This window comes from Microcaecilia unicolor, chromosome 3 (genome assembly GCF_901765095.1).
Source record: "Microcaecilia unicolor chromosome 3, aMicUni1.1, whole genome shotgun sequence".
Lineage (NCBI taxonomy): Eukaryota > Metazoa > Chordata > Amphibia > Gymnophiona > Siphonopidae > Microcaecilia > Microcaecilia unicolor.
Genome location: NC_044033.1, coordinates 170,783,445 through 170,804,490, shown reverse-complemented (window position 1 = coordinate 170,804,490; position 21,046 = coordinate 170,783,445). Strand labels below are relative to the sequence as shown.

Below are 21,046 nucleotides of genomic sequence, written 5' to 3'. Positions count from 1 at the left end.
ATATCTGAGTCCCATTATTTTTTTATTTGTTACATTTGTATCCCACATTTTCCCAACTATTTGCAGGCTCAATGTGGCTTACATAGTACCGTACTGGCATTCGCCAGTTCCAGAATGAACAAATACAGGTGTTATTGTAGTAGAATAGGTTCATGTAAGGTAGGTATATTAGGGAACTTAGGAAGGAAGAGGGAAGTTGGGGTGTGTCCATTACGATTTTTGGTTTTGTTGTGTTGCAGGTGCTCAGGCTTTTATGTTGGGTCGGTGGGATATGCCTGCCCCTCTCCCCCCACCAGAGGCCGTGGGACCGAGAAGGATGATAGCCAGGGGCTGGCAACCGGGGCTACCACTTATCAACAGAAGAGCATGCCTGAGAAGCTGGATAGGATTGGAAGCCTCTAGCTGACAAGATGAGGCCGTGCAGTCTGGAAGATTACGTGGGGCAGAGTAAAGTGCTGGGGGAAAACATGCTGCTCAGGACTCTGCTGCACGCCCACGAGATTCCCTCCATCATCCTCTGGGGACTGCCCGGCTGTGGCAAGGTAAGTGCTAGCTTGGTGCAACACCTTGAGGGCTTGCCTAGGGCTCAGGTCAAAAACTTTTCCCCCACTGTTCTGTCTCCCTTTACATTTATGTGAGACACTTATACTACCCCTCAAAATCCTAGTGGAGGTCCTTGCTGTTTACAAAACATTGTGTCCCTGCTCTGTGATCTGAGATATTCATCTGGCAAACCGTTTTAAGGTAATCAATCTCTCCCTGCCTCCTCTAGCATCAACCTGGCGCTAGAGGTGTCCGTTGACTGTCCTGTGCTTGTAAAGTTTACAAGCTTCCCCTTTCCTCGCCATCTGGTTGGTTTTATCTGTGTTTATTTGGACTTAGCTATGCCTTCAGTAGCAGCTTATGGCTTGTGTGACAGTAGAAATTACTGCTTATGGTATAGTAGAATTGCTCTATAGGTCCTGAGTGTTTTGTATTCTTGGCATGCCTAGTATTAGATTTTGGAGGGGGGTGTTAAAAAATGACTGGCCCCATGCTCCTCACCTATAGGCGCCATGTTATAGAAAGATAGGGTATGTGTCATTATGAGTCTTAGTAGGCACCTAACTGCTTTCTTAAGCAGATGCCCTGTTAAAAGTTTATATTTATTTACTTATTTATGGTATTTTATGCTAGATGGGGGGGGGGGGGGGGCGCCAACTGATAGTCTGCAGGGGGGCACTAGAGACCCTAGGCACGGCCCTGGGCGCAAGGATTTACAGCAACTGAAACCAGGTGCAAATCCCAGTGCCTAAGTTACATGCGAATCTCTGGTATTCAGTAATACTGCGTGCATCTTTAGTGAATGCCCTGACCTGCCCATGTCCCTCCGATGGCCACACCTTGTATATGAGCACAAGTTATGCATTAAGGAATGGGTTAAAAGGCCAGAGATTGATAAAGTCTGTATGACTCTGGAATTTATCAGAGATTGACAAGACTGCATGATCTCTGGTATTTATGATACCCCTACAGGCAAGCAGGCCTGGGAAGGAGACTAGTGTAAACAGCAGAAGAATGTTGTTTTAACATCTTAAGAAAACCAGACGCTGTAAATCAGATAAAAATCTGAGAGAAGGACAGTTTGCAGAAAAAGAGTCATGTAAATCATTGTTTGAAACAAACGATATAAGCTGCCATTTCAGAAGAATATTTCAGAGAAGCAGTTTCAGTGAATAGCTTTTTATGTTACTGAATTGATCTCTCATGAGAAACTATTGTATTTGTATTGAATAAAATGTACTTTCTCATATTCTTGTAGCTATGGTTTCTTTTACAGCTCCCAGTTGAGAATGGCTGGTTCATGCTAATTTGGGAGGGGATTCAAGCAGCCTAAAAACAACCTCCTTTTCAGCTGCGCGTTATAAGATCCGCATGGACCTTTATAGAATAGCGTCTAGCAACACACATGCGAAAATACAAATTGTTGTTAATTAATGACAATTGTTAGCACCCAATTATTGGTGCTAATTGGCTTGTTAGCCAATTTACTTGTGTGTGTAATTTTGTGCATGGAAATTTGCATGCCATTTACTGAATCCAGCCGTATATGGACAGCGCCAGAGCAAAGTGCGGGCAGTGCCAGAGCAGTCCTGGAACTATTCTAGATAGTGGCAATATTCAGTCTGCTACATGAATCACTAAGGACAGACAGAGAGGGCTATCCTAAGTTATCTGAATAAATTGTCTGAGTAGCAGACTGTTTTAAAATATCTGGATTGTTTTTGACCACTGAAGCTGTTGTTCAAAAAAATGCCGACTGTGATGGCTGAATAATAACCCAAGACATTTTGCTTATTTTGGTTCCTAGTTTTACAATTTATTTATTTGATACTTATATCCCACATAATCCAAATTCAATTATTCAGGTCTATGTGGCTTACAATATTTTCAACTATGTTCTGTAATTTTAGAGGTATCTAACCTGTATCTATGAATACTTTCTCCTGCTACATGAATAACAAAACAGTACAAAGTCAATTGTATAAACATCCAGTATAGCCATCTAATAAAGACATTTGTTGAAAAGAAAAACTTTCAGGAATTTACAGAATGTCAGGTAGTTTCTAAACTGTCTTATCTCGCTCGGGATGGAATTGCACCATTTTGAGCCCAAGTGGGAAAAATCTCTAGTTAGAGTGGATTTGTATCTGCTATTCTTGTAATTAGGGAAATGTAAAATGAGATAATCCCTTGCATTTAGAGTAGAGTTACGAGTTGGATGGTCTATCATGTCACACATACAATCTGGAATGCACTCTCATTGCAACTGCACCAGGTACAGGAGCTTCGGACCATTCTGAAAAAAATGGTAAGATTGGTTATCTGGGCTAACATTTAGTGAGGATGATTATACTGTTGAGTTATTTATTGTGATGGGGTGTGCTGTGGTAGGGTTACCTGTTCACTTAGGGGGGCTGGATTGCTGCATTGTAATAATCAATTTTGGATATCTTATAGTCCAGTATTCCTGGTTCTGAGTACTTCCTCACCATCCTGATATCCTAAATGAATATGCCTAAGATAGATTTGCATGTCTTCTTTCCAATGCATGATGATCTCATGCACCTTCATTCTGGCTATCCTAAAACCTGGCTGGATAGAAGTACTCCAGAACCAGCATATATAACACTGGTTTATACGATAACTATCTCTAGCACTTTAGTACAGTCCATGCTGGAGGAGACTGAGGAAGACTTTTTTGACATTGGTTTTGATTACTGCTATTTTCAGAGCCCATCCAAGGTTCTCAGCAACCAAAAGTGTCAACATAACCTTCACAAACTGTGAAGACAAGTCACACACACAATACATACTGATCATGCATTGAAAACTAAATATTTTTCAATTGAATGTATAATTCATCACATATTATAAGCACTATCCTCCCTGTTTACTAAGCCACGCTAGTGGCTGCTCTGCGCTAATGCGGACACAGCCCATTCACTTTGAATGGGCTGTGTCGGCATTGCCACACGGCATAGTAAACAGGGGGGTATAACAGAAACTTGGTCTGCCTTAAATATAGTACTGCCTCTTGCTTATTAATCAGATGTAGTGAGACAAATCTCTACCCAATTTGATATGGGCAAGCCATAAATTTTTTCATTCCACTCCTTCCCAGAATAGAAGAAAATGAACTGCAAGAACAATTCTTGAAGCACCAATTTAAAGGTGTCTAAAGGTAAACCCGCCATAACATGCAGAAAGCACTTTGGGGCAGCGAGGAAAAACACTTTGATCTCAGAAGTCTCCCTCATTTTGAGAGACTGTTTTTTTTAACTGGCTTGTCACTGCAGCAATAATCCTTACATCTGAGACCACAGACCCCCTTCTGGAACTTCCTACATTTGCACTCAAAAGTTTGGCTAGCAGGAGTCACCGTTATGCAATGAATCAAACTCTCTTCTTCCCAAGGGCCTCTCCATTATTTAAACAATTTGTTTTCATATATCTACAGTAAGCATTACTGCTTGAAATGATTTGAAAATTAAGGCAATCACCTAGCCATAATCTGATTTCATATACCGAGATGAGGCAGCTAACCTAACCTGCTGCATGCTCAGAGTTGGCTATTTACATATGCACTTTTTTTTTTAACAGCCTGAGTTACAGTATTATATTTAACCATGGAATCCTCTCTCTCTAACACCTTTCTACCATATTTAAAAAATGCTGTATTTTAGATTAAGAACTAGAAATAAAAGAAAAAGAAACACCCCTTTTTTGGCTAACTTTTGAATGTCAGGACAGTATGAGCAAAAGATGGAAACATCAGAATAAAAAGTGCAACATAAAAGCATCCTAATGACAGTCTCAAAGGGGGGGAACGGGCGGGGTACAGAAACAGGGAGAGATAGATGGGTGATCAGAACATGACAAAACAGTATAATTTTACAGTTCTAGATATAACCACATAGCATTTACATACAGGAAACACTAATTGCCTGTATGTAAAATAATGACTTTTTAAACATTATGAAACTTGAGTTTGTATGACATAGTGTGATCAAATTTCTTTATTTAAAAATGCATAAGCTAACTAGCTCACAGGTTATTCAGGGCCTCTTTTACAAAGCCACGCTGCTGATTCTCAGTGTGGCAAATGAGGGGAAGCCCATTCGATTCCTATGGGCTTCCTCTCATTTGCTGCGCGGGAATCGCTAGTGCGGTTTTGTAAAAGAAGCCCTCAAAGCAGTACAACGTTGAAAAAAAAAGACAGAAACAATTTTTTACCAACCAAAATGATAACTTAACTTACAAAGTCTGGAGTGCAATATTCAGTATTCTATAATTTTAAGATTAAAAGAAGAAGAAGAGAGAAAACCGTTCAACAATGACAGTCTAAATATATGGAGAAAGAAAATGACAGCTAATTCTCCCATGGGCACTCAAACAATACTGCTATGATTCCATCTTTTACCAGCAGCTGCAACCTTGACTCAGAAGAAATGTTCAGAAGGCAAAGCTCTTACTGAATGACAAAACGCTGGCATACTACATGCCTCAAATAGGCACCAAAACCTGCAGTGGGTGTACAGTAATGGCAAACAAAACACATCTCTTAGAAAAAGCATAAAGTAGTTCAGTGGTATAAGATGAGTTTCTTCCCAATTAAACTATTTTAAGCCTACTTTTCTTTATAGAATACTAGTGCAAATGGCCGAAAGCTTGCATACTTTAAGGCACAATCACTTACTTACACCAACCCTATAGCTAGTGTAAACCCACAAACACGCACAAGAATGAATCCTGAGACTCAAGTTTCAAAGATGGTGGTTGCACAGCTCCTTTCTTCTTATTTACGTTTATGGGAAGAGCAAGGGAAGCACCAGGCTCGACCCTGCCAGACTGTGGTTGCTCCTCTTTCTGCACTGGAGCCTTAGATGTTATATCTGTGAGTAGCCCACCCACCTCAGACTACATCGATGACGAGAGAGGTTGAGGACTCTTTCAGGACAGATGTAGCTCTGAACTCTGTCCCCCTGCCCCCACCAGCCCCATATGCAGAGATCTCCAATATCAACAGCCACAGCATCATGGCAGAGAGTGATGCAGTGGATGAGGAGGGATGACAACTGAACAAAAGCTGGATCATTGATGGGGGGGTAAACACCTATGGAGTGGCAGGCTTGATCTTGCTGTGGTAGCTTGGGTGGCAGCCAGGTCTACAGCCTCAACAAACACAGCTGCACAGGGCTTTGCAAGTAAAACAAAAACACTTTATTTCGGTAATCATATAAATAGAAACCGGTGCTTCATAGGCTTAATACTATATCAATGAAGTCTCTTTCCAAATCACAGAGAACAGTTTTGTTAGGACTGGCTTCTGTCCAGTTTCAAACCACTCACAAACAAATCCAAGCCTGGTTCCAGGTTGGACTCCCAGGAATGGGAGTCTTCACAAAATTAATCAAAACAAACTTTCTATCTTGGTAGTCTTTTGCCTATAGACTATGAAGACCTAAGCTTAAGGTCTGCTCCTGTCTTCCTAGTACTCCCCCTCCTGGTACTATAGCCAGCTTGCAGGATTCCTTCACTGGGGCCTCTCTGTTCTGTTCTCACTTTGGTGTTTTTACTTACTTTCTGCCTGAGCACCGCCCTCTTAGCTAGATAAACTAGCTTTGCTCCCCTGTGACGGAGTGTATTGCTTGACTATAATTGAAAATTGTTAGAAATAAAAATGTTTTAAATGATAGATTTCCACAATTTACATGTGTACGTGCACTTTGCCCAAACTCTAGCCATGTGCATGCCTGCCAGCAAGGTATGCGCAATAAAATCATGATGTCTATGTTCCTGTTAGTTGGTGTTCTATAAGAGATCATTTAGATATATAAATGACTAGTATGCCAACATTTATGCACCTTCCTACTTAAGTGCCAACTCTTTTGGGAGGCAAATCTCACGTTCTGAGATAGTTTCCCTGCAGAAAAATCATTCAAAAATGAAGAAATAAAAAAGTCTTCATTTTATTCTCCCAATATTCTTTCCAATCCTTCCTTGTGCATCACTGTCTCATTTGCCCAGCCCACACCATGGGTAGTCGTATAATATAAGGTTAGGGCTAGACACTGAACTCAAATAAAAATGATTTTACTATTCAAACTCATAAGAGGCAGATTTCACACATCTGTGAGTTTGATATTTCCAGATTTTCAAGGGTCTGAATTTTTGGTTTTCTGCATTTTTTTTTTAACTAAACTATTAGCCCAGAGTTAATTTTTACTACAGAAGAATGCTTGCTCGTCTGAAACTCTTTTCTCAACACTGCATACAATTTTCTTTGTTTCATGTTTTCAGTTCTAGAAGTTGTTCACTTTTCATTATGTGGATTTTCTGACAAGTGAGGAGGGCTTTTTCCACTGGGCTTTTAAGTTCAGCTTCGTCAGCTATCACATATCATTTCGCTTCAGTGTTATCTATGATACAGCCTTGTTGCTGCCCTGAGAAGGGAAAAGAAGGGAGGGGGAAGCCAATTCTCTTTTTTTTTGCATCATTATTGTGCATCTGTCAAAGCTGCCATGTCGGCTTCATTTTGCCACCAGTGTATTTGGCAGCGTCATCAATCAAGCTGCCAAAAATGATAATGTTGTGTGTCAATGGCATATCCGCTGGCTTCCAATTTGCAAAGCATGATAACATTAAAAATAAACAAACCAAAAGGAAAAAGTCAATGTTTGTTTTAAATGACTTATGTTAAATTTGTTCCCTGAAGCAGCTCTTGAATGGGCATATCAGAGCAAAACAGATGGATTCTCCAAGGATCTACGACTTGAAAAATGCAAGTTTTCACATATTTTCTTATTTCAGACTTACTATGGTTATAAGATAATACTTCTTTTTAGTCAGTGGAAAAAAAGACCCCCAAACAAAAATAGACTTTTTTTTATCTTCATTGACAAATTATTAACTAGCTAAGACCCCCACCCAGCTATTTAACCAGGTGATTAAGACAGAAATGGGCCCTTTTAATAAGCCGTGGCAGGCACTAGCACATGCCTACTGTGAGCCAAAAAGCACTGCCACGGGACGTTCTGAGGCATCCCGCGGTCATGTGCCCATCAGCGTGCACTAATCCTGCGCTGAAAAATATTTATTATTTTTTTTGTGCGGGAAGTGTGACTATGGGCAGAGAGTAGGTGTGCCATGTGCTAATCAGGTAACGCTGGCCCATTGCCACATGCTACGCAATTACCACGGGTTAGCACAGGAACCCTTAGTGCCTATAAAACAGGTGGCGGAAAGGGCCCCCGCCGTAATGACCACACGCAAATTGGAAATTAGCACGTGGCCATTTTACCACCACACTAAAAATGGCCACATCGCACGGGAAACCCCAAGCGCTAGCTACAGCGCCAGCCACTTTTTAGAGTGGCTTAGTAAAAGGGGCCCAAAATATGCAGGAACAGAAGGGACTGTTGACAACTTAGGTAATGATGGGACTTTCCATTAATGACAAAACAAAATGTACCAACTGAACAGCTAATGCACTAATGAGTTATTATTCTAAAGAGGGGACTTTATGATATTCTAAGTTACATAAAGGCCCTTTTACTGAGCTGCGCTGTCCTAATGCGGGATTTTCCCACGTGCTAAGCCCATTTCTAGCACGGCCCATAAAACAGGCATGTTTCCATTTGTAGAATTTTTGACCATGTGCCAAATGTTAGCATTAGCGTATGGCCATGTTAAAAATATTAATGCGGGATCATTTACTACCTTCTATTAAGGACGCGCTAAAGTCTCCCGCATTACGTCCGCCTCTGACAAGTTCGCTTCCAAAAAACCCCAAGCGCTTAGCGAGTGCAAATGGCAAACTTAAGTCAGAACACTTCAGCACATCCTACGTTAGGTAGCTTAGTAAAAGAGCTACATATATTCTAATTATGTGGTAGCTACATGAGACAGCCTGGAGGTGAAAACATTAACAAGATTTCAAACCAGCCTGGAAGTAAAGCACAGGGGATCTTTAATAGTAAGAAAAGTCAAGGTAAAACTGAAAATCAAGCATGGGAATCACCATCATTAGAAATGGAAGGAAATTTGGTAAATTAGATGGGTTTTGTGTGTCTATCTTTAATTCAAACCTGCAGATGACGTTTGGTACATTTGTCATACAGCTCAGGTAACATAAAACAAATGTAACATCCAATCATCATAATATCAGGAAAACTGAAAATGACTTAGAAAACATCAGTAAGTCTACAAGCCGTTTGTGATAGGCTGTTGTGGAAGAGGAAAAAGTAAGCCTGCTACTTTGCTCCCTCAAGCACAGTAAGTTAACACTGCCTTCAGAACTGCACTGGTTAGCCTTCTACCTCTGAAAACCTCCAAAATGAAAGACTGGGAAGTACTTAGGTTCCAAAAAGTCTTTAAATGCTGGGTCTTGCTATTTTCTGACCTATGAAACCCAAAGACCACTCCCACATTTGGTTATGGCTTTTAAAAAAATCTTACTAGAACTAGAAATCAAGGACAGCTTCACGGAACAGCTAGTTCAGGAGCCGACAAGAGAAGGAAAAATACTAGACTTAGTCCTTAGTGGTGCTCATGATCTAGTGCAGGGGGTAACGATACGAGGGCCGCTTGATAACAGTGATCATAATATGATCGGTTTTGATATTGGCATTGAAGGAAGTGAAACTAGGAAATCAAGTACGCTAGCGTTTAACTATAGAAAAGGTGATTACGACAAAATGAGAAAAATGGTGAAAAAAAGACTGAAAGGAGCAGCTCGCAGAGTAAAAAACTTGCATCAGGCGTGGATGCTGTTTAAAAACACCATCCTGGAGGTTCAGGACAAATATATTCCACGTATTAGAAAAAAGGGAAAAAAGACTAAACGTCAGCCGGCGTGGCTAAACAGTAAGATAAAGGAAATCATTAGAGCCAAAAAACAATCCTTCAGAAAGTGGAGAAGAGAACCAACTGAAAGTAACAGGATAGATCATAAGGAATGCCAAGCCAAATGCAAAGCGGAGATAAGGAGGGCAAAAAAGGACTTTGAGAAGAAATTAGCGTTGGAAGCAAAAATACATAGTAAAAATTTTTTTTAGATACATTAAAAGCAGGAAACCGGCCAAAGAGTCGGTTGGGCCGCTGGACGAAAATGGTGTTAAAGGGGCGATCAAGGAGGACAAAGCCGTAGCGGAGAAATTAAATGAATTCTTTGCTTCGGTCTTCACCGAGGAGGATTTGGGGGGGACACCGGTGCCGGAAAGAATATTTGAAGCGGGGGAGTCGGAGAAACTAAACAAATTCTCTGTAACCTTGGAGGATGTAATGGGTCAGTTCAGCAAGCTGAAGAGTAGTAAATCACCGGGACCTGATGGTATTCATCCCAGAGTATTAATAGAACTAAAAAATGAACTTGCGGAGCTACTGTTAGAAATATGCAATCTGTCCCTAAAATCGAGTGTAGTACCGGAAGACTGGAGGGTAGCCAATGTTACTCCGATTTTTAAGAAGGGTTCCAGAGGAGATCCGGGAAATTATAGACCGGTGAGTCTGACGTCGGTGCCGGGCAAGATGGTGGAGGCTATTATTAAGAATAAAATTGCAGAGCATATACAAAAACATGGACTGATGAGACAAAGTCAGCACGGATTTAGTGAAGGGAAGTCTTGCCTCACCAATCTAATGCATTTTTTTGAGGGGGTAAGCAAACATGTGGACAATGGGGAGCCGGTTGATATTGTATATCTGGATTTTCAGAAGGCGTTTGACAAAGTGCCGCACGAAAGACTCCTGAAGAAATTGCAGAGTCATGGAATCGGAGGTAGGGTATTATTATGGATTAAGAACTGGTTGAAAGATAGGAAGCAGAGAGTAGGATTGCGTGGCCAGTATTCTCAGTGGAGGAGGGTAGTTAGTGGGGTCCCGCAGGGGTCTGTGCTGGGTCCGTTGCTTTTTAATGTATTTATAAATGACCTAGAGATGGGAATAACTAGTGAGGTAATTAAATTCGCCGATGACACAAAATTATTCAGGGTCGTCAAGTCGCAGGAGGAATGTGAACGATTACAGGAGGACCTTGCGAGACTGGGAGAATGGGCGTGCAAGTGGCAGATGAAGTTCAATGTTGACAAGTGCAAAGTGATGCATGTGGGTAAGAGGAACCCGAATTATAGCTACGTCTTGCAAGGTTCCGCGTTAGGAGTTACGGATCAAGAAAGGGATCTGGGTGTCGTCGTCGATGATACGCTGAAACCTTCTGCTCAGTGTGCTGCTGCGGCTAGGAAAGCGAATAGAATGTTGGGTGTTATTAGGAAGGGTATGGAGTCCAGGTGCGCGGATGTTATAATGCTGTTGTATCGCTCCATGGTGCGACCGCACCTGGAATATTGTGTTCAGTACTGGTCTCCGTATCTCAAAAAAGATATAGTAGAATTGGAAAAGGTACAGCGAAGGGCGACGAAAATGATAGTGGGGATGGGACGACTTTCCTATGAAGAGAGGCTGAGAAGGCTAGGGCTTTTCAGCTTGGAGAAGACGGCTGAGGGGAGATATGATAGAAGTGTATAAAATAATGAGTGGAATGGATCGGGTGGATGTGAAGCGACTGTTCACGCTATCCAAAAATACTAGGACTAGAGGGCATGAGTTGAAGCTACAGTGTGGTAAATTTAAAACGAATCGGAGAAAATTTTTCTTCACCCAACGTGTAATTAGACTCTGGAATTCGTTGCCGGAGAACGTGGTACGGGCGGTTAGCTTGACGGAGTTTAAAAAGGGGTTAGATAGATTCCTAAAGGACAAGTCCATAGACCGCTATTAAATGGACTTGGAAAAATTCCGCATTTTTAGGTATAACTTGTCTGGAATGTTTTTACGTTTGGGGAGCGTGCCAGGTGCCCTTGACCTGGATTGGCCACTGTCGGTGACAGGATGCTGGGCTAGATGGACCTTTGGTCTTTCCCAGTATGGCACTACTTATGTACTTATGTACTTATAGGAGTGATTATGTCTGCTCCCAACTAGTCAGAAATTCTACTAATATCTTTCTGTTGCATCTAGCCATCTGTCTGTTGGTTTATATCGTATGCATGGTCTACTTTGAATAAAGCTTTTAACTCCATCCTTTCTCACAGAATAAGAAAGTAGAAAAAGAGAAGCAGAATGCAATTTTGAAAAGCCATACAGATGTATAAATCCCACATATATTTTTCCCAGCATGCCTAAAGCATTCACACATCATGCATATGGCCAAAGTGGAATCTGTTTCCTTCCACAAATATAAAAAGATTCATATTTACTGGGTGCGAAAACACTTCTGTCAGATTCCAGTCTCTGCCTGGATAAACGCACCTGCTCAAGCAGCTGTCGCAGTCGTTGAAGCTGTGACTCCAGTTGTCTGTTGTGATCCTCCAAAATCTGCATTCTGGCCTCCAGACGACCTTTGTGCTGCCTGAGGAGTTTGGCCTCAGCTATGAGTTCAGTATCTTCGGTTGAGTGCTGCATTGATGCCACGGATTCAGGAGGTGAGGACGGAGGGGTCATTCCCCTCCTAAGATGCTGCTCCTTTAACTGCTCATACTCCACCTGCAGGCCCCTAACACAAATTGAAAGACAGAATTCTGAGTCATGATAAAAATAAAGCTTATATAGAACACAGTTTGGCAAAATATAATAGTGGAAATAAAAGTTTACATACATCCTTAAGGACATTTTAGCCAGGGAAGGAAGAAAAGTCTTTCAAACTAAAGGAAACAAATTTGGCAAATTCATTCCTTATCTTGCAGCAGTGTGCTAATCAGCTCTAAAAGCAGGGCTGTGGAATCGGTACACCAAACCTTCAATTCTGATGACTATTTTTCTACTCTCCGACTCTGACTCCGAGTAAATGTAAATTATAGAAACATAGGATATTTATTTACAAAATTAGGACTAAAAGCACAAAATATATTTATCTGAATTTGAACAAAGAACCTGAACAAAAGAATATGTATAAATATAAAAGTATATATTTATCATATATTATAATTTAAGTTTTTATTTTGAAGCTGGAGTCAGAGTTGGTGGTACATTTTATATATTTCTAATTATTTGTAAGACCTTGGGTTGGATTATTTTTGGAACCAATTGTTTTTCTTCAGTGTTTGGAGTTTTTTTACACTGTTCCCCCCCCCCCTCCCATTATTATTAGTAGAAACCAATTATAATAATGTGCTCAACTATCAGTTCAGTGAGTATCACTGTGTGATACAAATATTCAAGTTGAATTTCTTCACTGGGAGACTTTGAGGTTTCGTTTTTGCTAAAAAAAAAATGTTTTTGATTTGTCTTCTTGGAAACCATGAAGGTCTGTTTATGTGTTTATTCAAACATTTTCCAGTTTGTTTCCTATTTTTTTACATTTGAGTTTTACAATGTAAACATTTTTGAATGCACAAAAATTGCTGGGTGGTGATGTTAAAAAGTCTGTAACTTTGCTGTGTTTAAAGATAATCTCATTCCACTTGGCACATAAACGTAGAGAATAACAAAAAATAAGACTGTAAAATTTCATGTTGAAATTCCAAGCGATTGCTGAGAAAACAGCAAAACAAAGCTCTAAGGGGGGGGGGGTGTTACTTTTTCTTTTTGCCTCACCCTGTAGACTCCAGATTGGTGAGATGCACTACAATCTAGCTGGAGGAGCTTGAGAAAAAAAGTGGAGGAGCCCAGACTCCCATGGCCCTCCTGTGGCTATGTCCCTGAAATACTGGTCTAGATTTACTAAAGTGCACGCTAATGTGGATAAAGTGCATTATTCAGAAATAAGCTCCATTACATAAAACAGGACCTGTGGTGAAGAATGCATGTTATTGCACAGAAGCACACAGTAACACATTTTAGTAAATTGTCCATCACGCACTAATGCCAAATATTTGCCAAATGTGATTTTTGCATAGCATCTTCAATGTCAAATCTGGTGAAAACTAAGAATAATGTTCAATTTTCCATTAATTCTATGGTGTGAATCATTTTGTTCTATGTTAGAAAATATGGGTGAAAGTTAATGAAGGAGAGTGGATGACACACAAATATGAAAACTGCAGTAGAAGATCCAACCTTTGTTCTTCCTCCAAATCAGCAATGATGCGCTCCAGCTCTCCTCGTTCTTCTCTTTCCACCGTCTTCAAGATCTGTGCTGGACTCTGGGGCTGGCTCATAGGCGAATCTCCTCCAAGAGTATGACAGTAGTGCTGGATAAGAGCATGCTCATCCTCCCTAAGGCCACCAATGAAGCAAAAATGGAAATAGTGTATATAAATTTACTTTTGTGCTACTAGCTGCACATCACTGGCACATATGCATATTTGCACTGGGATCGCTTACACTAGCCATAGAGTTTGTGTAACTGATCAAGCCTAAGAGCTGGAGATATGTGCATATCTGCAGAGTACTTGCTGGTCACACTTGCAACACTCAGATTAAGATTTTGCTTTTAACACACAGTAAGTGAAAAAATTCACCACATTTAAGTAAACAAGCCCCCTTTATCTCCAGGGCATGTGCCAATAAGACATTTATACAATCAGTTTCGGGTAGCTGAAATTTCTATTATTGCATTACAGATTTTGTTAGCTTTCCTAATTTCTGTTAGTTATTGAAGACTAGAAAGGGCAATTGTGTAACTGGGCATGTGCAGTTACACATGACTTGTGTAAATAAGTACACAGAAAAAGAACCTCTTACACGTGTAAGATACACACACCTTGGGCACATAAGGGCACAGAAAAACGCCTCTTACACAAGTTACAAACGCCTTGCGTGCATAAGTGACCAAAACAAGCATCTTGTACACTTGTAAGTGCACTATGCACTATTCTTTATGTTTCAACAATTTTTTATTGATGAGGTCACATGGTGTACAATTCCATCTCAGTCAATATAAATCGTGTAACAGCGAAGTCTAGTACACACTACTAAACCTGAAACGTCCATCATCAATGTTTTCCAAAGTTTTCTCCCCTATCCCTTCCTTCTTGTCTTCTCCTATATTTATAATGTGTACATGTATAATTACTGTGCAGTTGCATAACTATTAACAATAAACTTTTATATGAAACTCCAATATTTATAACTCGTATTTTACTCAGTGTATTATCCCAACAATATTTACTGGTGGGTCCTCTTAATGTGCTCCATCAAAGGATTGTTCTCCTATCTAATAATATACATGTCCCTCTATTATGGATTGAACATTACCCTTCCCACTCCTATACCCCCCTCCCCCCCAACCTCCCTCCCCCTCTACTGGCATAAAATGTTCTCTACACATCATGGTTAGTTACCTCTAACTCTGCACATGCTATTACTACCAGAGTGTAAAAAATTGGTCTTACTTCTTTTGGCACTGTGCTCCTCTTATAATAGGGGCAGATTATTGAGCACTGCGCTTCTCGCTTTATGTGAGATACTGTGTAAATATCTGTTCCAAATTGAAATAAAGGCTTTTCTTTTCTTTGGGGTGCCACGTGCCGCTCTAGCCTCCCATAACATCAACTCATGAAATTTATTCCTCCAAAACCAGATGGTGGGTGGTTCCTCTTGCATCCAATGCATTTTTTCCCCACTGCGTATGCCTTACCCAGTAATAGATCCATGTTCTTGTCTGATAGCTCATAGGCCCCCCTTTTGTTTAATAACACCCCTCTCCACGAGGGAATTAGTCTGTGGCCTATGAGAGTCTCAAGGTAATTATGGATCCTTTTCCAGAATATTTTCACTTTGATACAACTCCAAAATGCATGCAGAAGTGTATTTCTCCCTCGTCTACACTTTACACACTGAGCATCTGGTGCACAGCCCGCTCTTGCTGCCTGTGTTTGTGCCATGTATCCCCTATGTAATATCCTATACTAGCTCTCCTGTAGCTCTGCCCCGCTAACTTGCCTGGGGATATCTTTTATCAATTTTGCAAAATTTACTCCCTTCAATTCATATCCCAGGTCTTTGCTCCAAGCCTCTATGAGTGCTCCATAGTTTTGGGGCAGACAGAGCGACAGCAGGGCCCAGTGCAAACTAGATATGGAAACGTGACCATGTGCATCCCCTTTTAAGAATTCTCTGAGTTTTTGTCCTAATTTTGTGCCCAATGCCTCTTGATCTAAGCTGTACCAATAGTGATGTAATTGTCTGTATGTAAAGTGATCTTTGTTAGTTAGAGAAAGTCTCTGCCCTAGGTCTTGAAATGTATACAAACCTCCTTCCTCATTTACAATGTGTTCCATTAGGCTGATTCCCATGTCTGCCCATCTCTTAATTAACCTGGCCTCCAGTCCAGGTGGAAAATCTCCATTCCCCCGGAGCGGAAGCTGATCACTAATATTTGGGTTTTGATTCCAAACTGTCATAAGAAAGCGCCAGACCTGTCTTAAAGGTTGTAACAGAATACTTTTCTTACATGTTGGTGGTAAACTTTGTGATTGGGCCTGTATTAGAAAGTTTACATGCCAAGGGCGATATAGTGCCTGTTCCCAACTGACTGGAGTAAATTGTTCTGTATTAAGTATGCACTATTCTTTAAAGCAACGCACAAGTGCTATAGTGCATAACTGCAAGAGGGTATATACATGGGAGGAGCATGCGTGTCTTCAAATTATGCATGTAACTTATAGAATACTATGTTAGTTAAGTGCATTGCATGGTATTTAGGCACTCCAATTTACACCTGCGACTGACCTGATGTAAGTGATGGCATGTAAATTTAGGCATGGCAATGCAGATTTACACTACAATTCTAAAACAGAATCAGTATGCCCAGAACAGATGCTCCCTGTGCTGCACTAGGGCGACTATTACGAGACTTCCTGTTATACAGTTGCCACCATAGTGAATATTTGTGTTCATATACAGAACTTAACAACTATTCAACAAATACACAATGAAAATGAAAATAGCATTGTGCATTTCTGCATCCTAATGTCCATAACCTTAATGGTATACAAGAGAGCTGTGTAAGTCATATACTCTTCCCAAGAAATGTCGGGGTAGGGAATTCAGAGAGGCATAATGGCCGCTTAAAATCAACCATGTGTAATATGTCAAATGTTTTCTTGAATTTTGTTCCATCGATTGCAACAGAAAATGTATGAGTAAGGCCAAACAAAGTGAAGCATGAGCAATAGATCCATTTAATGTTTGCTTTTCTTGATTTCTTCAGGATCTTCTCCAGATATCCATGAGAGTCTATACTTTCTATAGACCCTATACAGGCAATAAACACTACCATAGGGATTATAACAGCACCAGGATTCCTTCTATATGGGAATGATGTTCAATAAAAGACACTGCTGGACCTGCTCTCCTTCCAGTAGCAAGAAATCAGCAGATTATTAAAAAGGCCCAAATTCTGATACCTGGCAGCAGTTTTGCCGTTTGGCCTTTTCCCAACGTGGAAAATAGCTAGAGGGCTGATATGCTGCCAAGTATTAGAGTCTAACTCAGGCCCTAAGTGCTTATCAAGTAACCCGTGGGTCATATTACTATACCTGCAGGGATAATTCTCTCCACAATGCTATTAATTTATTTTAATAGCATCCAGGTTCTGAACAGCACATCCATTATTCACATATTTAAATCCCAACTAGCCAATTAATGTTTGATGAAAAAATGAATATCGTGAAGCCCTTTTTTCAAATCACATACATAATGTACACACCTTGAACTTACGTAATTTACTTTTCAAACTGAGAATGTGCATATCAGATCAAAAGGGTAATGCTAATTAGTCGTGTGAATTGAATTAAAACATCCCATGCATTAATTTAATACTTGTGATGAGAAGCACGGCTTTTGCTGCACTACTCAAGATACAATACTGCAAAGCTGACAATGACCAGCTTCAGTGCTCTGACATTTCTCTTGGCCAGGATGAGGCATAGAGAACAAAGGCGTCCGCACACGAGTCAGAGATGTGGCTGTACTACAAATATTAACATAGCTCACGGTGTTAAAAAACAAGATAACTGCCAGGAGATCAAGATGGCGCCCTGAGGAGAACAGCTAAGCAGTTCTCTCTCCTACCTTCGCTCATTTGCTTGATTTAATTTTCCTGCTTCTATGCCTAAGAGGAGGGGTAGGCAGCGACGTGTTGGCCCCGCAACACCAGCGATATCCATGGTGGGACCCATGGACCACTTCGCTGCACTCGGACGCTCTTCGGGCATGGATTCCTCGCTGCTGGGGGGAGCGGTGGGAGGTGATCCGCCCCTTCAGCTTGAGGCTGAAATCTCTCTTTGCCCTGATGAACAGAGCCCTCCGCTCATGCCAGCGACGGACCCACGACGTGCTCAGAAGGCCCCTCGCATTGACCAGGAAATGCTTTCTGTGGCATGGTCAGGTCGTGGTACAGATTCACCGGCTTGCTACACTCAGGAAGCGGAGCGACAGGACAGAGTCAGCGTTTTGCAAGACTCTAAGGCTGCAGTGGAGAAACAACTTTCGGATGAAACACTGAATCTGCCTCTCTTAGTAAGTCACGTTTGCCTTTTAAACCATCAACCATTACTTTAGACTCTATTTGGGATGCACTTGTGGGGTTGGAAACCTCATTTTCTCAAAAATTGATGTCTGTGATTCAGCATACAAAGATTCCTCTAGAAAAAATCTCTAAGCTGGAAACAAAAACAATAGAGATAGAAAAGAATATTGAAACTAATACTAGTAATATAGGTAAATTTCAACAAGTTCAAGTGAACTTGATTAAAGAAAATTTGCAGCTACAATATAAGGTGGAAAACTTGGAAAATCAGCAAAGAGCTAAAACCTTGCGTTTGATAAGCTTTCCTAAAGTGTCTTCTATTGCTCCTCTTATTACCTTTAAAATATCAGAGATACTGAAGATCCCGGAACAAGCTTTTCCTCCAGTCTCCAAGATATACTATTTGTCATTATATAAAAAGAAAGATACGAATCAACCTATAGCTGAAGGAGCTGATGTCTCATTTGATGCTTTAAACCTTACACAATTCCTTGAAGAGGATGAGCTGGGGTCCAAACCAGCAACTCTAATAGTAACTTTTGTATTACAATCAGATCGAAACTGGATATTAAAACAATTTTTCCGGCATAGAGAAAAACTTTTTATGAGCGTTTCCGGATATTGCTAGAGTAACTCAAAAGCGACAGCAACTTTTTCTTAAACTTCGCCCTCGGGTCACACAAATGGGTGGTCTGTTTTGGCTGAATTTCCCTTGTAAATGTGTATTGAAAGTAAATTCGGTAAAATATGTTTTTTATGATCCTACACATTTAATTTCCTTTCTAGACTCCAAGACTGTTGTAACTCCAACTACACATCCTATTGTAATATCTTCGTCCACTCCATAATTAATTTAATACTCCGAGTTTCTCTTCTATTTGCTTAACTTAGTTAATAGAATTTATATGTTCTCTCTCTCTATTGTGGACTAAAGATCGGATAGATTATATATTACCTATAGTAAATTTGAGTAATATGATGTTCAATATTACTAATTGTTTCTGTATCTCTTCATTATCAAGTATGTTCTTGATTTAGTTTGTGAAAGTTCAATAAAAAAACAAACAAAAAAAACAAGATAACTGTGCCTTAAGGTAACCATGGGACCCCTTTACTAAGTTGCGGTAGGCGGTAGCCACTACCACGTTCCTACCGCAAGGTAAAAAGCACTGCTGCGGGACGGGCTGAGGCATCCCGTGGTAGTGTGCCCAACAGCGCATGCTAATCCTGTGCTGAGAAATATTTGTTATTTTTTAGTGTGGGAGGTGTGACTACGGACGGAGAGTAGATGTGCCCTGTGATAATCAGGTAGTGCAGGCACATTGCTATGTGTGGTCCGATTACCACAGGGTTAGCGTGGAAGCCCTTAGCGCCTACAAAATAGGTGTTGGTAAGGGCTCCCGCGGTAATGGCCATGTGTTAATTGGGAAATTAGTGCGTGGCCAGTAAAAAAAAAAATGGAAATGCACTGCATTAAAAAGTGACCGCAGCACATGGGAAACCCACGCATGGCCACCTTTTAGCGTGGTTTAGTACGAGGACCCCTATGTTTGCTATTACAGCAAAGTTTTTCTGTATTTGATGCCTGACGTTTCCTTTGGCATTGTTTGTAGAGGAACAACCAAGACGATCTCCTCTCTTCTTGGACACCAAGAACTGCGAAGTGAAAATGAGTGGTTTTGTCCAACTAAAGGTGCTCATGGACAGATATTAATCTACATTAGGCAGTTTCTTTTTCCATAGATTTTTGAAATGGTAAAACTCACATTCAAAAGGCACTCCAGAAAGAGAGCTTCTCTTACTACAGCATATCTCATGAATGACAGTTTTTACAGCTTGGGTACCGTGAAACTGATGCTCAGCCTGTACATGTAGCACAGACAAACATTTCTGCTGAGTTTTTCAAGCTACTGACTCTCCCAAGAGCAGAACAATGTGAATTTGCTTATCTTTAACAGGTGTTTCTCTAAAGGCAATGAATTGCTAGGGCCAAAGGATGCTTTCCAGTTACCACAAGAATTTCTTGAAAAAGATCGCTCTCGGAATGCAGAGAGGTTCCCACAAACCCTGCATGTCCCAGTTTCATAATTACAGAAAGGGGAAGGGTAGGGTATGTGAGATTGGTTATTCATTTAGTTTCAGAATGCACGTTAAGAAGCGGAGCCAGGTTGATGGTGCGGGGGGAGCGAAAGCAGACTTCCGCCGGTGGCGGAACACATTTTTAATCAAACACGTTGAGAAAAAAATAGACACTGATGCCGGCAGAACTCCATTTGGGGGAGCTCCCTGACACCCCCCCTAGCTACGCCACTGCATGTTATATATTAGCAACCTCATTTTCTCTTAAGTCCTATGAATCAATCATTGCACACAAGGTATTCTCTAGCTAAGAATTATCTACCAATAAAAATGTGGAGAAACAAGGCTGGCTGATATAAAAAAAAATGCTTTAACCAACCAGAAACAGCTGCCAAAGGGTTAAATTGCTTGTTCGCATCTATCCAGTCATTTTAAGCAGCCCTTAACCAGTTATCTCTGCAAGCAATTAACTCGTGGGTGTTTCAGTAGCAGAGTCAGGTTAAGTATCAATATTCAGCCCCTCACCACCTAAGTAAATCATTTAAATTGGGCCAAATAGATAGCAGGTTCAGCTTATTTATTTATTTAAAATTTATAAAACACCTAAAACTAGGTGGTTTCCAATAAAACATTTACAATTCAATACACACGATAGAACAAATGCAATACATATCAAAATACACTGTAACAAATTCCCCATAAAATCATCAGAACATATTCAAAAAAATGCAGCCACAAAATGTCTGGTCTTCAATAATTTCTTGAACTGTACATAACTGCCACAAAGGTGAAGCTGTCCAGGAAGGGCGTTCCATAAGAAAATTACCGTTGAGACAAAAGCTGAAGCTCGCATGCAAGCAAAATGTAGTCACACTACCTCTTCTATTGTCAGCCTCTGTGCTCCATCCCTATCCTCCCTCCATGTTCAGCATCTTTCTTATGTCTCTCTCTATC

General features: G+C 40.6%; 1 protein-coding gene across 7 annotated transcripts in view; it reads right to left on the bottom strand.

Annotated features, from left to right (window-relative positions):
• LOC115465822 (utrophin-like) overlaps positions 1-21,046 on the bottom strand; it is a 1,296,369-nt gene that overhangs the window by 54,499 nt on the left and 1,220,824 nt on the right. For all 7 annotated transcript variants that reach the window (XM_030196568.1, XM_030196575.1, XM_030196573.1 and 4 more), the window contains 2 exons: positions 13,597-13,755; positions 11,851-12,094 (listed from right to left, as the gene is read on the bottom strand). In XM_030196568.1, the coding sequence (XP_030052428.1) occupies positions 11,851-12,094; positions 13,597-13,755 (403 nt within the window). The remainder of the gene's footprint in view (positions 1-11,850; positions 12,095-13,596; positions 13,756-21,046) is intronic.